General features: G+C 37.4%; 1 protein-coding gene across 6 annotated transcripts in view; it reads left to right on the plus strand.

The window, feature by feature from the left end:
• The window catches only part of SYT1 (synaptotagmin 1), a 330,932-nt gene that overhangs the window by 208,480 nt on the left and 104,376 nt on the right, over nt 1-18,076 (plus strand). For all 6 annotated transcript variants that reach the window (XM_038153158.1, XM_038153157.1, XM_038153156.1 and 3 more), the window contains one exon: nt 220-408. In XM_038153158.1, the coding sequence (XP_038009086.1) occupies nt 237-408 (172 nt within the window). In that variant the 5' untranslated portion in view covers nt 220-236. The remainder of the gene's footprint in view (nt 1-219; nt 409-18,076) is intronic.

Here is an 18,076-nt window from a genome sequence, read left to right on the forward strand (position 1 = left end):
TTATTCTGGCTGAAACTACCCCTGCAAAATACTTATCTCTCTTGTCTAATAAATATTTTATGAAGAACCTGAAACTATATGCAAATGAAGTCATATTTACCCAGTAAGCATAAGAACCAAGTGATATTCTGCCTATTTATTCATTTATTGATCAGAGATACATTTCAATTCTATTACCTTTTGGTTTTCTGTTGTGTTTTTTTTTTTTTATTCAAACAGCATACCCAGGAGTTAAAATGGTGAGTGAAAGTCATCATGAGGCCCTGGCAGCACCGCCAGCAACCACAGTAGCAGCAGCCCCTCCAAGTAATGTCACCGAGCCAGCCAGTCCGGGAGGAGGAGGAGGAAAAGAAGATGCATTTTCTAAGCTAAAGGAGAAGTTCATGAATGAACTGAACAAAATTCCATGTAAGTAAAACTTGATTGATGAAAAGGCTTCTGTTGGCAGACTGGGTTTAATTTGACATTTTCTGCTTTGACATTTATTTAGACAGCATACTAAATGTTTTCAAAGCTGGAAGAATCACAAGACTAAACTGGTTTTGTAAGTTCCTCAAAGTTAACTGAAGTAGAAAAAAATAGAGTCCAACTCAAATTTAATTTATGTCTATTCTTGGTATGTCAGATTAGTTTGGTAATTTTTACTGATGAATTACTGCTGAATCTTTAAAACTGAAACTAGAGAACTTCATTGTGGCTGTGGGACCAATAACCAATAAAATGTTTCCTATCAGTAACACTTAAGGTTTCATGTTTATGACATCTGTGTGTGGCCATACTGCGTTAAAGCAATATTTGGCCAGAACTCACACATGTTGAGAAAGCAAGGAAACTTTGGATCTGTGGAGATTAGAAAATGTGGAAAGAAATGTGAAAATTGAGTTTAAACAAGAAAATAGCTAATACATCTGTAATGAATGAAGATAGCTGTGCTTTTCCAACTAGTTATTCTAGTAGATCAACCACTGAATGATGTTTGCACAAGGTCATGTTCCTATGCTGAAAACATAAAAGTATAAATTTATATTTCTGCAAAGCAAATAGAACTAAAGTCACCAGGGCTCTTTTGGTCTTTGGTGCTAGAAAGTATTGAGTCAAAGTTGAGGCTTCAATTTGTTCACATTAAAAAAAAAATACAAGCATTAACTTTGTGCTGTTGTTTATGATAATACTGGGGTTCTTGAATGTGTCTGATATGTTCTACTGTACATACACTGGTATCAAATATAGGACTAAGTCTATAATGTCGATGGCATTTCATGTAATACTGAAAAAAATCCCTTTTGTTACTGACAGAAAAATTATTTAATGCTACCAGCAGATCATTTTGGCACTTCTGTGGACAAGAAGGTGAAGTCTCTGTGTGTGTGTTTTAGTAGCAAGCATTAGAGAGTCATTCAATCTGTAAAAACTACTTCTTTTCAAGAAAAAGTAAATGTAAAATATTTCCAGGGAAGTATTTTAACATATGTAAGAGTTTTCATTTTTAGAAGGCTATCCTTTGCTTAAAGCAAAGCAAACAGCTTTGCTCTGTCACTCAAAATTCCCACTTGCAAGAATTAAGGTGCTATAGAGGTAAGAAGTTTGTGTGCCATTATTTTGGTGATCTTTGCTGTCCAGTGCAGACCATACTGAAATGAAATTGTCTGATGATGTCATGGGAAAATAAAACTAAAGAACAAAAATACAGGAATAAAAAGAAAAAAACAGGAAAAATGAAAAGACAAGACATTGAGGGAAAAACAGTCAGAATTTGAAACATTTGTCTTGCAAGTTTTGTCTCACCATGCTATGTAAATAACATAGATGAGACTTTTATGTAAATATCCTCCTATTTTTAAACTTTGATTTTAACTTCTCAAAGGCGTGAATGGCTTCCAGTATGAGGAACTCTGTATGGGGTAGGTCTAGGAAAAGGTTTGTAGATAGAGAGAAATTTGGAATGCCCTGCTGCATACTTTTTTAAAACCACAACAAAAACAAGTGGAAAGTCCAATCTGGAGAGTCTTTTCAAGAGGAACTTCCATGTAGCTTAAAATAGAAGATTCATTTTTTTAAGTACTAAGTTTTGTAGAACACACAGATGTCAGAGGTTAAATAGTCTAAACATACCAGCTAACTGAAGATATCAGGATTCCCATTTAAAGTTTGCTTTTCACAACTACAAGAAGAAAATCAATTTAAATTAATGCAATTCAAATTATACTGGTGTTTTCTTCTGTGATGTATGCACAAGACAAGTCTTATTTTTAAAAAAATACTAATTTAATAGAATGAGGAAATAAAAATTCCAAGAAAAAGAAAGGACCTGTTTGTATCAGTATACATTTATTTCAAGAACAGTGATGCAGTACATAAACCAGGTTAAAATTTTCATTGGTACAAGCAGAAAATCTGGAGGTTTTTTCTTCATTTGTATCTCTTTTAAATACAGCATACACCACATTTTGTGACAGGAGAACATAGTCTTCTAAAAGCACAGAAATCATTCAGAATGGCAATGTCCTAACATACATTTCACTCTGGATAAAGTAAGTGGGATAATTTTATTACAATGAGTCATGCAATTAAAGTGCAAGAACCCGGTAAGTTACTGAGGCATAACTGTGAGGAATTTTTTTCTCCGTTATGTAAATCCCTGCATTTTGGTTGTGAGTGGCTGATTTGCATAATCACAGTACAGTTGTTTTTCCAGAACTGAACTGTGTATAAATGTCACTCTTAACTTAATTGGTTCTTATACTTTCAATCACTATTTATCTTGAATCTGCAGAATTTTTAATCTGTTTACCAGAAGGTGAAAAAAGGCACCATCTCTGCTTTTACATTTTGCATTTTACATATAGGAAATCCAGCAACTGAAAAAAGGGGGAAACAGAGCAGATAAAACAGCGCTTATCTTCTGAAAACAAAATGCCTTAAAAGATTTTATAAGATCTGTCAGTTCTTTCCTTCTTCCTTCCCAGTGCTCTTACATGTGGATCTTTGTCTACAGGCTAGGAAAATATCTGCCATACATTTACAGTAAGTGTGTTGTAACAAGGCTGTGGTAATGGCAGCAATGGCTTTTGGGTGGAGACATTAAATGTCAAGATACTGATACTAACCATACACAAATAAAAATTGGCATAAATTGCCATTAGTTTACTTAATAATTTGAAAATCAAAGCGATGTTGATATGTTTTCTAATGGCACATTCCTGTATGAACAGGAGACCTTATTCTGCCAGTAAACAAGACAGCAAAAATCCAATAAAATTACAGCATGCATCTGATTGAATAATGATGTGCTGTTAATGCTTGTGGTAAAATCTGGAACAGCTATAATAGCTGATTGCATTGAATCCAGGATAGTGTCATTACCTCTGTAATAGAAAGATATGGCATATTTTCAATGCTCGTTGCTGCCTTACATTGTAATTATATAAAAAGTTACATTTCTATACAAACCATATTCTGAAATGTCTGGCTGGCTTGCCACTCCATTTGGCCTCAGTAGCTGGTGCTCAAAAGCCCTGAATTTGATTCATCTTGTACAACTGACTGCTAATCCCCCAAAACCAGAAGCTCAAATCTCTGTGATAGTTCAGCCTAAAACCTGATGTTCTGTGCAGACTTCTCTCACATTCTCTTTGCAGAGGAAGTTTTATTTCCCTCTCTTTGGACTAGTGAATAACTGTCAAAACAAAATGGGACTGGAGGCTGTAGAAAGACATGTAACAAAAAATGTAAAAATAACTGTGAGAATCAGGTCTGGTTTAATTATAAATAAGTCTTAGTAAGCTGACTACCAAGTTGTATTTAGGTAATTTAGCAAATAAATTAATTCTGGATTTATATATTTAGCCATTTAAGTCAAAATTGCAGCATTTCTTTCTGCCTGCTGGTCTCTGCTATTTTGCCCTTCTGCTTTTCTTGATTGATCAGCTGAGGTGTATTAAGAGTGCTTATTGCCCTCTGCAAATGACCGTAAAGTTAATTTCTTAATTTTTCATTTATATGTGGCCATCAAGATTATCAAGGAGTTATTACCAGATTATGTCTGTTATTAGAAAATGGAGGATTTCATTCACGGGGTCTTTCTAAAACTTAATTTTTATATGCTGACAGCTTAATCATTTGCAGAAAATAAATTCATTAGGCTTCTCCTAATAGTTCCCAGAGCACAGGTGTCACTGGTACAGGGAGGAGGTGGGACATTATTGTCTAAGTTCATAAAAAGGATTCAAAGTGCTGATAATAGAATGCTTTCAGATTTAGAAACTGGATTAATATTGTATGCATACCATAAAATCAGAATAAAGTTTGCAATAGCTCTGATTTATATTTGCACAGAACATGCCAGTGTTAGTCATTGCCTAATATCTTAGGTTAGCCAGAAAAGAATTGGGTCTCTGCTTCAGAGATAATCTTGAGTAGTAGCTGGCTGCCTGCAGGAATGAGGATTGTGTATACATACATTTATATGTATGCCACATAGATTTATCAAAACAATTAGCAGAGTTCTCAGCTTAGGAACAGTCAGGCATTGACAAACTCCATTTGGATATCTTGGCAAAGAATGTCTGTATGGAGAGATTCAGAGAAGATAAGGAAGTTTCTTGATGTTGAGGGCAGTCTGAAGAGCAGTGCTGGAGGAAGTGGGACGGCATGAATTTAAGTCTTCTTGTCTCCCTTCCTGTCATAAAATAATTTGCAGCTACTCGTGCCAAGCAAATACATACAGCTTTACACTGCAGAAGAAACAGGGGAAATCAGAAATAAGGATTTATTTTGGAACACAGAAGTACAAGACAGAGCTATTACAGTACAATATTAGATGTGGGGAAAAAACTCCATTATTTCTAAATATAGCAATTTAAATGCAAATATCAGATTACTTGTTTTTTCCCTGAATGCCCCAGTCCCAGAGTGTAGATGAGAACTTAATTTCTTTTTTTTAATGTTAAATAAAATTTCTAGATCTCCTGCTGATAGGGAAAAGCTTGAAAATACTGCCCACACACATCAGAAGACACAAATATCATGAGAAAAACAGTTTGACTCTTGTTATTTTATAAACTCATGATATGAAAAAGCTGTGATTATTTCTAGGGGTCTAGTGTGTTTTGTTTGCGTTAAATGAGGAGTCCTGCAAATACAGCTTTTAAATCCCAAATGTATAAATATATACAGAGGGATGGAAGAATGGAAATAAAAACTCATGAAGCAGATGAAAATCCTTGTCTGGAAGGAATAGCATGTGGTCTGAGATCCCACTGCATTATACTCCATCAATATTGTAATGGTTGATTCGGTCATGTAGCATTTATTTATTTTTTTACATTATTACAGTTTACAATCCATGAGTTGTTTTCATATGCCTTCTGATGGGCTCCCCTTAACATGTCCTCTCCATAAACTTAAGGGCTCATGACAGCTGCCAGTTTGATCCTCATACAGAACTGAGCGAGGAACCTCAGGCTGTTAGAAGTACAAGCTGCTCGAGCATGACCTAGAAGTGCTGCTGTTGCTGCAGACTGTAGCTGGATCTAGCACTGGTAAGCACACATGCTTGCCAGGAGGTTACATAAAATCATTGAATGGTTTTTGTAGGAAGGGACCTTAAAGATCATGTAGTTGCAACGCCCCAGCTGTGAGCAGGGAAATTATCTCCTCCAATCAGAGCAAACTCAACCCATGCATCTGATGCGCTTATGTCCAGAGGAGTTCCCTGTTCCTCCACTGGCCATTATCTTGGCTCCTTGGACAAGCCAAGGAGGAAAGCAGAAATCAGAAGAGCAGATTCCTACACCTTGAACCAGAGCAACAGCTGCAGCACACTCCATCCCCAGGACAGGGAGAGCCCGACACAGGCTAAACCCGTGTCCTCCTCTGCATCACCTGGAGAATGCATTGTCCTATCAGAAAAGAAATGCTGTCTCTAAGCCAGTAGCACACTGGGAAGGTAACCTCAATGTCAAACAGAATTATACATTATTGATTGCATGTGTCTGTAACACCCTTTTCAGAGACAGCTGGGTTTTTTGAGTTGTGTATTCTGAAAGACAGGGAAGGAGAATCAAGTTCTCCCATAAAATACATGATGCTGAAAACATTTCAGCAAAATATAAGAAAACAACAACAAAAAAAAAAAACCAAAAAAAAACCACACGTTCAGATTAACTTTTAAAGCCAAGGGGATGAAATTCATCTATAGCAGAAACAGGGGTGAGCAGCTGCCTTTGGTTTGGTGATGGCGTTTTAACAAGGGGTGTCAGACTACCCCCAGGTGTCTCCTCCAGCACATCACTGTGATTATTATTTTATATGTTACAATTACTCTGGTAGGTATTTTATTGCCCCATAGATATGTCAAGTTGTGCCAGTACCTTACAAGTTGAGTAGAGAATTCAATTTACAAGCAGAAAACTGAACATGGTTGCTGGCTTACTTCCAGTTCTGGGAATGTATCTTAAAATTTCATTACTTTGTGTGAGAGAAAGTGCTCTAAAATTGTGTTTGTGTGCATAAAAGAAACACAATCTTTGTTAGCCTTTTTCAAACTTACCTGCATATAAAGTGCCTACAGAGTTACACATTATCAGTTAGAATTGTTTCTAATCTTGCTTTAAAAATAAGAGTTCATGGAACAATTGTTCTGAATTTAAAACTGAGAATACATTTAAAGATTGATTCTCAGCAATGTACAGCATAAAAGATAAAAGGCACCTATGACTTTTGTTAGAGGGTTTTCTTTTAAAACGTATGGTTTAAATGCACAGTGAAAATACAGGAATTGCTGGTAAGATTTTTATTCCATCCTTACCTCAGCTACTTGTGCTTAGGCACTGTGGAAAGCTAGAAAATATTCTCTTGCCACTGTTATTGTGAGAAATTGTTGTAAGTTGGCACAGCTGAAGAACAGAATGCCATTCTTTGTTGTTATTGTTAGCTATTCTGCTTAGAACTGGGAGAGTTTCGTGCTGAGAATTGTCCAAACTAAAGCCTTGTCTGAGGGATTATAAATATATAATACCCCTCCTTTGGTTAATATGGTTTTTTAACTGTTTAACATTTTTTGAAAGATACAAGAATACTGATAAATGAATTAAAATACCTGGTCATCAGTGCCATATGCCAAGGTGGGTGAAAAACTAAGGCACTGACCACCAAGAGGAGCTCTCAGGAATACCGTAGGTACACAGCGTCCTTTCATACATTCATTTTATCTTTCTTAGTCTTGGCTTTTATGTCAGGTAAGCTCTTGAATGGTTCTAGATCATAAAGTCACTACTGCTTCCAGAACATGCAGCCACTTTGCAAGAGCTGTGGAAGTGGCTTCAAATATTCAAAAGAATCTTGTTATGGGAAGACTTTGCTCTGACTCCACAGAAGGATGTGGTGCTGAACTTGAATGACTGCCTCATGAAGGCTGAGTTCCAGCTGGCAGCTGAACAAGCCATCTGCCTACTCCTGTGCAGATTTCAGAATCTGAATCTACTCTTAATTACCAACTTCAGCTAGAGCTCCCTAATTTGCTTACAGCCCCTATATCATCTGGGGGCATGTTTCAGTACTGTAGCTGGCACTGTTTTCCTATTACAGTGAGAGCCACCAAAATGAAAGATGAAGTTTATCATTTCAGATGGGAAAGGCATTTCAACGCACATCTTAAAAAGGAGCTCCAGAAATTATTAGACTTTCTACACTTAGTTTTTAAGAATCAGACTCTAGAAGTTGAATTTACAGATCGGAGTTAAATGCATTGATCCTCTTCAGAGTGACATTGAAATAGGAGGCCCAGGTTCATCTAGAAGGAAAAACTGGTACATGCAAGGGTACTGATCCCACATACTTAGATATCTAGGAAGGCCTCTAAGTTAAGCCCTTTTAACAGAGAGATTCACAGCCTTAGAACACTTTCTCTAGGCTTGGAGACCTGATTTCTCTAATTTGGAGAGTGATTGTTTTAATCTCTTCTACCAATGTACAGTCTGATGAAGAGCAAAAGAGCTCACTGGGCAAGAGGCCTGGCTGAAGGACAGCATATGCATTTTGCTGTGAAATGTCTTTGGACAAAATGAGCAAATAACACTGTGTATTTAAGGCTCCTTGTGCTTAAACAAGTGTTTCACACAAGGTTGCAGAATATGGCAGCATGAATCCCACATTTCTTTTTTAGCTGTTCCTGTAGGAAAGGCAGATCCAAGTTTTCCAGCTTCATCCCTTGGTTTCCTTTGATCTCAGGAAGACCTGAGGCTAAGGTATTGTAGGCTGCAGCCTGAGTGATACTCCTGAGTCTTGGCTGGCAGCTCCTTTATTGTCAGTCTGAAGCAGCCACACAAACCATCCATTTGACCCTGGGGAGTAGGGGCGTCAGCTCCTTGAAGAGGAAGGGAGAAGAAGTATGTGAAAGCTGGTGAGCTGCCAGTTGGTTTGGAAGTCATTTCCACACAAGAAGCTTTCTTTCTCCTAGACCTCTGACAGGACCGTAACCCATTTAGCTGTACCCCAGCGGGGAGGGAACCTCCAGAACTAGGAGGTATTGGGCTTTCTTTTTTTCTTTTTTTTTTCTGGAAACAGATTTTAGAGAGGAAATACGTTCTTGACACAGAAGTTCAAGTTAACAATGTTCAATATTTTTTACACCTTTCTTATAGATACTTTCATGATCCTTTCTTCCTTACCAGATTTCAATGGATTTTCTATTTTACTTCTGTGTTGTTTCATTTATGTATTTATTAACACTTTTCTCCTAGCCAGAACTTACAGGAAAAAAATCATCACAAGCAAAATACTTGCTAAGCCAGCATTCAGTCTTGTTTATTCTTTAGGTATCAAACTCCCAAAATAGCTATTTTATCATGTTTCCTAAGACCTGAGGACTCAGTTTTCATCAAGCATGTGCTTTAAGCTGAAATATGGCATTTCAGGTCTCAGCCCTGGAGTCAGTTGTTTGTTTGTCTGTCTGTTTGTTCATTATATGCTATGGGTACAAATTTACTTGCAGCATGAGCAAGGGAAGGAGGACGGACAAAGATAAGGCAAGCTTACTGTTCATAAATGTCAGCCTAGCATAGCATTTTAGATTACAAGTCAATGATAGTAATCACTTTATAGGAAGCTATTCCAGAATACCAGTTTCTAAATTTGTTTGCCTCATGAAATATTTATTGATGAGTTTTAAGTCTTAGGACAGTGAAGTGGCCGGGACAGTGGGAAATAGTATGATGGGTGGAGAGGACAAATGGACAAAAAGTACTCCCTGAACTCAGGGCATAGTGATAACATAGCAGAAGGAATGTCAACATAGACCTGACTATTCTGAAACAGCAGTGCATTTATTTTATTTAACAGTGACTGCATACTGCAAAAATATTACTGCACAATGCTCTTCTTGATATAAATATAGACATGCAAGAGGAATATGTATAGGATGAGACAAAATGGAAAAGAGAAACTAATTCTATTCAGTTAATGCTTGAAGTGTTTAAACTGTGCAACATCCTTGATTTTCAACAGCTCTTTTTTGTTAGGAACCTACTGACAGCTGGGCTTTGAGTCTTCAGAATGCCCAGATCTGTCCAACACCACTACTACTCCTCAGAAAAGTGTCTATGATTTTGTGATGATAATGACAAGAAGCATTTTATTCTGTTGAACCAAATATTTATCCTGGTAATTCCTTTTAGAAAAAGAACAGAAAATATATCCTCTTTAAAAACAACCGACCAAAATCCTAAATTGTGTCCACATTACATAAAATAATTTGTGATACCAAATATCTAAAGACATAGCAAAGCTAGCTGAACCCTGCAGTGCAGCACAACTGCAAATTGGTGAACAAATTCTTTCTTGTTTTCAAGTTTTTTGTCTTGACTGACCTGCACCTCTCCTGTGAATAACTTAAAAGACAATAGGATTGCATTCTTTCTTGATAGAGCCAGCCAGTAAGTGTAGCATGGGTATGCAGGCTGAGTCCAGATGTTAAAATGCTACACAGCAGGTTTTAGAATCTCAAAAGGTTTAGTCTGGTAAAATATTTAAATGTGTACTAACCTTTAAGCTCCTGAACGGTGTATCGAATTAAATTTGTCACACACAAGCGGTTTGGAGGATCAAAATTGTAAATAACATTTCTAATGTGTCCTGTAATTTACCTGATGAACTGCTACACTGATTCTTATTTTAATGTAAATTAATTTTACTTTTGCTGTGGTTATATTAGTATAAAATACTTATTTTATTAAAAGTTTGTAACTCTACAAGTAATGTAATTTAGAGACATGTCACACACACATAGTGGTAGAAGTAAATTTCTTTTCAGACCTTCATAAATACCAGTGTAATTCTTTTACCTTCCATTTGATTTTAGTGGGCTGCTTGCTGAGAGTTGTACCCACTTTTCACGTGGCCTGTTATCACAGCACACATTTTCATGATTGTTGACAAAAAAAGAGCATTTAGGACAGTTGTTTAGTTTAAATGATCAGTAGAGTGCTACTTTGAGATCATTTGGGAAGGGGACACATTCACACACACAGAAATTTTCCAATGGAAGCCGTTGGAAGAATGTAATTACCTCACTTGGGACTTGAGCCAACCCAGCAAACATCCAATTTCCACAGATGTGATTGAGGTTGTTTCCATTTTGTTTAATGAGAGTTGGATGGGGCTGTAAGGCATTAGAATCTTTTAGGGAAAATCCCAGGGGATCTCTCATCACTAAAAAAGCTGAGGATGTTGCTTTTATGTTTCCCCCAAAGTACAGCAGCCCTTGCATCAGCATGTCACCACTGCTGTTCCCCAGCATTACTGGCTCAGGAGGAAGCAGGCCACCATGGTGCCACTTTCTGTGCCTGAGAGGGATCCAGGATATTGGCAGATGATGTTGTTTAGCTTCCTTCTGCGTTTAGGTCATCCATGAGTGTTCAGTTGCTCAGTTCAGATCTTTGGTGGATGTACTAGAGTGCTGTAGCAATGAGCAGGGAGTGGGTGTGATGCTTCGCTAATTCCTCCCTCCTTTCAGCATTGAGTGGTACTCATTTCAAAGAAGCATTTCAAAGTCAGCATCAGACTGTTACAGGGTTCAAGATTTTTTCACTGACTGGACCCCAGCAGTGCTTTGGTCCTTGCAGACAAAATTGCAGGATTGCCTCCAACACTACTGAAAGTGCCTCTCTTTGGGCATACTTGTGTAATCTTCCCTGTGGTATCAGGGGAATCAGTGCTAGGAGCATACTTTGTATACATCCTATATGCTAAAATGGACATTGATATGGACATTGTCAATCTAAGATAGATTGACTAATACTTCAATGCCTCTCTGTTTCAAAGTTGATTTTACTTTGGTTTGGTTTTTGTAAGAGGTGAAAACAAGCTTTCTTCATTGGACAAAAATAAATAAATATTGTTGGGTTGTACTTCCCAGACATAACTTATTAGACCAAAATTGTCAGGATGTTTTATTACAGGAGTTAGTTACTCGTACGGCATTGTCATCATGCGAGTTGGGAACCAGAAGCAGACTGAAGTGTCAGTGAGAACTCCTGATATAGCAAAGCATTGCTGATATTCCCTGCTTTCCCACAATATTTTATGAGGCAAAGAAAATAAGGGGTTTGTAATGACATTTTGGGAGTAGAGGACTGAGAGCTATAAAATATCTCTGATCCTGTCCTGATGCTAAGTGAATATAAAATTGCCTTTTCTGAAAAAAGTAATAATCCGTGAATCTTTCTCCAAGAAGGTGCAGCATTTGCTTCTACCAGACAGGTGACCATTAGTGACAGTCAGTATCTGTCTTCACAGTTTCCACAGACCAGTATGTCTGATACTCTGAAAATTACTATTGCAGAGCATGTTGACAGGATGTATGGCTTGTAAGTATTAGAGGTCACATCTGTGGTCTGAAAGTAAATGATAACCAATTTGTGACTTACATCTCCAGTTCCTCTCAGTCTCTTTCATCTTTTGCCTCTTTTCCTGCCTTTTTCCTGGTTCCCTCATCACACAGTATCTTCTCCTCTCATTTACACCGCCTGCCTTTCCAGAAAAAAAGCACAGTTTTGCCATGCTGACTTCTGTAGAGAATACAGTTGCAGGAGGAAGAAGGAGGGCTAAAGCCTCTGAAATGTTTTTTTGATGTATGGCTGAGAGACTTAAGGCTTCCTGACAATGGTCTCTGCTCTGTTTTCCAGGCTGTCTGCCATAGGATACCTTTGATGAAAAAGAATTAATGTAAACCAATATTTGTCTACTTTTCTCTCTACTTTACACAAAGCTTCCTAAGAAGGACTGGAAAGCTTTCAGCTAACATTTTAGCAAAGCAAACCTGAATACTGATGTGTATTTTTAGTAGGACTAATGTACAGACATTATAAAGAAAACCAAATGTGCAGAAGTTATAAGGAAATAACTAGCTATTTTTTTTTGCTTGAGTCTGAGGGCTCCTGTTAGGGGTAGTTCTTTATTCCTTGAATATGCTGGATGTTCCTGCACTGAAGCATGATCTAGAAATCTCACATCCCTGCTCAAGCATTTTCTAACTGCTGCTAGTTGTGCTACTAGGCGGACAAGAAACATTTTCAGGAGAGACAGAAAGTGTGTTGTGTGTAACCCTGCGATGTCAGCGGCAGTCAGCAAAATCATGTGTGACCTCAGATAAGGATCAACAATTGGGACAAGCCAGGATAAATCACAGCATTGCCAAGTTTAGAGAGAAGCCAGAGGAAAATTGGTTGCAATGCTGGCTTACGGGAGGTTGTTCCCAGGCAGGAGCTGGCTCAACTTGAAGGCATGTGAGGCCAATTAAATAACTCCTAACCACTTGGGAGGGGTATGTCTGTCAGAGCCTGCTTTGATGAAGAGATAAAAGGGCTATTGATAAAAAATACGGTCTTCATGTTTGCCATAGTTAAAATACTATGACTAGAGAGTTATTCAGTAAGGTTTATTCTGGGGTGGTATTTTGATCTCTTCTGTGGTTGAATTTTTGGACACCCCTGCAGAGATACTGGATCTCTGAGCCATTGGCAGTGAGGTAAATAGCATTTAGTTTTGCTCCAGGGAAGGATTTATTCTTTCATCAAGTGTCACCTCTACCATGATGTGCCTGAATAAATATAACTAGCTTTGCTTACATTAGTGGTCTCTCCTGGGACAGCACTGCCAACATAAATTATTTATGATTTGAGACATGTTTAATACTAGTCACAGCACAAAAAAAATACTACCTTCCTAGAACACTGCCTATTGCAGGTGACAGAGACAAAAACTTTATCTTCATTAAAGGACTATTTTTCACCATAATAAAATCTATCAGCTTCTTTTTACCTCTGCCAACTACGCTTCTCACCTAGTATAGTGTTTCTGTATGTAGGCACAACTTTGGCTCTGAAGCTCCACTGAAAAGGAATATTAATGAGGACTTCCTTTCCCTCAGCTCGAGGACAGGCGCCTCATCATCTAGCTGATCCAGGAGTTTGTGACAAGTCAGATTAGGAACAGTCATCTCAAAATAAGCAGAAGTTATCTTCTGGTTTCTGGAAACTCTTTTTGAGATTTCACCCAACAAACCCTAATTTTGCTGTATTGTAGAGTAATGTGTTAATGTCAGCAATCAGAAAGTAAGGCAATTGGCAGACTTCTTTCTGAGATGATTTTGGCAAGACAATGTTATTCTGCTTCATTCCTTAGTTGTTAAAATTACTGAAAAGACAGTGCAAGGTTAAGATTCAAATTTTATTAAGTGTGGTGCTCACCAATATAGTTGACTTGAACTCTAGAAGTTAGAAACTTTACATCAGATGTCCTATGTTGTTTTTAAAAATAATCTCTATCTTGCTGTATCCTGTGTCTTTACTGTTTTACCATATATAAATTACCTTTCTATATTTGTGGTGGCTTAAAACTCTGTGCTGATTTAAAGACAATTTACAAGTGGCTGAGCCCATGATAAAGCCTTCATATATTATAAAAGCAGGTTGTCTAATGAATACCGTACATTGAGTGAACACAAGAGAAATGTGAGACCAAAGTAATACAAGAGTAAAAGTAAAAAGAATAAATAAAAATAATAAATAATGACTAATTAGTAAGCTAAAGAATGCATTAAAAGAGTAAAAAAGTAAAAGAGTAAAGTAAAAAAAGAGTAAAAAAAAGTAAATGCAATTAATGTCCTTAATGTGATGTAATTACAGCCACATGTATGTGCCGCACTTCAAAAGCTCCAAATTGCACTGAAATCAAAATATATAAAATTACATTAAAAATATAGAAAAGTATATATAAACTATAATGTATTTTAAAATAATAATGTATTTGACAGTTCACTTTCCTTTCCTTAGGCAATGTGTGATACCACAATAAAATCACCAAATCAAAGAATCGTTTAGGTTGGAAAAGACCTCCAAGATCATCAGGTCCAACCTTTGACCAATCTCCATCTTGTCAACTAAACCACAGCACTAAGTCCCACATTGGTTCTTAAAGACTTCCAGGGGTGGTGACTCCACCACCTTCCTGGGCAGCCCCTTCCACGCTTGACAGCCCTTTTAGTGAAGAAATTCTTCCTGATGTCCTGAACCTCCCCTGGCTCAGCTTGAGGCCATTTCTTCTTGCCCTGTTCTGGTAACCTGGGAGAAGAGACCAACCCCCACCTCGCTACAGCCTCCTTTCAGGTGAATGTAGAGAGTGACTGGGTCTCCCCTGAGCCTCCTTTCCTCCAGGCTAAACAACCCCAGCTCCCTCAGCCACTCCTCACAAGACTTGTGTTCCAGACCCTTCACCAGCCTTGTTGCCCTTCTCTCCAGCATCTGTGTCTTACTTGACTTGAAGTGACTCAAAATTAAGAACACAGTTCTTGAGGTGTGGCCTCACTGGTGCAATACATGAAGATACATTATGAAATGCATCAAGAAAATCCAAGATCTGAATAAAATTTCCCTCACATAAAGTTAGACGCTTTTTCTTTTCAACTTCATGTTATATATTTAGGAGAAAAAAACCTCTTTATTTTACAAGTCTCTGTTACCCTGAGGCTTTTTAGTGAAGTGCATGGTGCTGCTGACCTTCAGTGCACATATTCACAGAGGGGAAAATTAATTTTGTTGCATGGGCCTCTGTGACAGCCTGTGCAACACAAACCTCACCTTAATACAGGTTTTGTATTGTGAAAAATGCCTTATGCAAGCTTCTAAAAAAGAGTAAATTTCACGCTGGGATATAGAAAGATACCATGAAAATTACTATTTGATTAGCAATTTCAGTCTGAAAATTAGTTATGACTTAGCAAAGCATCCCTTTTCTATAAATCACCATACTTACCTTTCCTAGGTTAAAAGAATGCTGTCACAAACATGCAGTGCTTTTTTTCCCTGTGTATTAGTAAGTTCACCTCAAGACATAATCCTACAAACATTGTTCAGCATAGTTTTGCTGAAATTAATGTAACTATTTATAACTGAAAGGACTCAAATTGGAGCTCTACTTATCAGGCAGCAAAGAAAATTACTTTAATGGGCCATTTTGGAGACTTTTTATCATTTATGGGGTTTTTTTTCCTAACAGTACCTTCTATGTATGTTTATTCAAACAGCAGACTCAATTTTCTCTGTGGGATTTAGTTGTCATATCTATTGCTTTTTTTACTTGGAGGTTGTATTTTCATCCTTGGAGGTAGTGGAACTACAGTGGGGCTGAAGAAGGAAAAGGAGTGCCAAATGTTGTCACCAATTTTATTTTGTAGTAGGAATAGTTGCTAAAGCACTGCCAGGAGATGAGGAAGGACATGGCTTGCATCTTAGTCTAAACAAGATACATTAAACCTATGTGTCTCACCCCACAAAGAGAGAGGGCCTATAGCCTGAAGGTTAGACTGCATGGAGAATGCATCACTCATCTGTCTCACTGAGGGTGGCACAGAAATGCTCCGCGGGAGAGCCGGGGACTCAAAGCCACTGGTCTGTGGGAGAAGTGGCTTAGCCTCTGGCTAGCATGGGGTAAATAGCTCACTGCTTAGGGCTCCAGCTGAGCAAAGAGAAGTCTTCAGAGCTCTTCTCTCAAGCCTATTTTCATTTTTCACACAGTGAAGATTTCATCTAAAATGGTTGGAAGACTCAATTTGCTGACCTCTAGGAGAGTGTCATATCCACAGTATAGTTTTTGCATGCTCTCATTCCATTAATCTATTGTAACACAAAATGTGGCCTGATATGGAGATTTTCCCAGGAATTTAGAACCATGCCTGTCCCACAGAGTCAATGACATATTGGAATTATTGAATATTATTATGGATATTTAATATTTTGGTGATCTGGTGAGTCTTGAAAAAGGATTAAAGAGGAAAACCTATAAAATCTGGAGAGCCTCTTTACTCTGCATGGATTCAGATTCCTGCCAAGCACCATATATTTTTCTCTATGGTTTTCAACAAACATAGTTACTTTAGTTTGTAATAGGTCAAGACAGTTCTTTATTATCTATAGCATTACCTGTTTCTTTAAGGTGGGAATGCAGAGTATTTTTTCCTACTAGAATACCCTATAGAAATCTGTTGTGATGACAATTTCTCTTCATTTGGGTTTGTCCTCTTTTGACCTTCTTTCCTGTGACTATGGCTGGTTTACACATTTTAAGACAGTTTTCCAACATGAGATTTCTTGCTGAATTTTTTGAGAGGGGAAGACTTTATTTTATTGCCTTGTTGCCACTTTAGATCACAGTGCTAGAATAGCTTATGGTGGAATTTCAGTTGAGAGCAGTAAGTTTTCTTACTGAATACGATGTCTGTGGAACGTTTATTTGCCAGGGGAAAAAAAATATTTTAAGAGGAGTAGCTAGACAGGACAAAGTTTGTATGATGCCCAACTGCTGTGAAAAACTCAGATCAGTAATGTAACTCATTTGCAAAAGTAGTTATTTTGTAGAATTCTTCATTAATAAGTGAGGCTAAAGGATGACTTACGGCTTCAAGCTTTTTTTTTTCCAGCTGTATTGTTTTGCATGAAGAAAGGACATTGCCTCCATGTGGCCTCCATTGCTGTTGTATCTATGGATACATTATCACTGCCTCTCTGAGTGAACAATTCCAAAGCAGCCATGGAGAATTTATTTGCTGATTACTCACCTGCTATTAAAGTGGTTCCAAATAAAGTGAAATGGCAGACACACTGGCTCTTAGAAGCTCTGTCCAACTATAAAAGGAAATCACTGCATTCTCTGTAGTGCTCAAGTGACTTTGCAGAAGCACCATATTTAATTAGATTAGTTTTAATTAGACTGCAGATGCAAAGTTGCATCTGTGTATCACTATCAGTCTTTTTTGAAGCACTTTCAACCAATAACAAACCACTATCTCATTTGCATTAATTTAAATGTGTTAACATTTTGCTTGCTGGAATAATCACTATAGAAGAACATATATAACTTAGAGATAAATCTGTTGCTGTCCTGTGGCACCATATGCAGAAAATGAAGTAGCCTAAGAGAAAATCATGCAAAGAAAGGAAAAAAGGAAAATACTCTGAAGAATTAATTCACTCTTAAATAAATCTTTCTCTGATTCCATTTATTCGTATTTAAATTCCTTTAGAGCACTTAGTTTCCAAGGCAATCTTTGCAAGCTTTGGAATTTATTGATTGCTCATCTACCATTAATGTTTATTTTCTTTATCATGTTTTTATTTTAATTTCTCCATGCTTCACAGAACCCATTTTCTTTTGCTGCATTTCTCTCTCTGTTCCAAGCTTAACTCAGTTCTGAGGAGGCAGAGGATTAATTGTTCATTACTGGTGGTACTATAGGTTTGAAAGAATGGTTGATGAGCTGTAGCAAAGTTCTTATTATGAAAGAGCTTCTCTAGTTAATGGCAGAATACTTGCCAGAGGAATTGGAAACCTGGGACAGAAAGCTCAGTGGACAGAAGTCACCGGAAACACAGCCCTTGATTTCAGCAGACTGACATTTAATTCCAGGAGCAATTTTTTTTTTTCCTAGGCATTTGCTGGCATTCCTTACTAATTTTTATTTCTCTTTCTGGCCAAACCAGAGATTAATCACTCCAAACCCATTTAAAAATGTATTTATATAGAG

This window comes from Motacilla alba, chromosome 1A (assembly GCF_015832195.1).
Source record: "Motacilla alba alba isolate MOTALB_02 chromosome 1A, Motacilla_alba_V1.0_pri, whole genome shotgun sequence".
Classification (NCBI taxonomy): domain Eukaryota; kingdom Metazoa; phylum Chordata; class Aves; order Passeriformes; family Motacillidae; genus Motacilla; species Motacilla alba.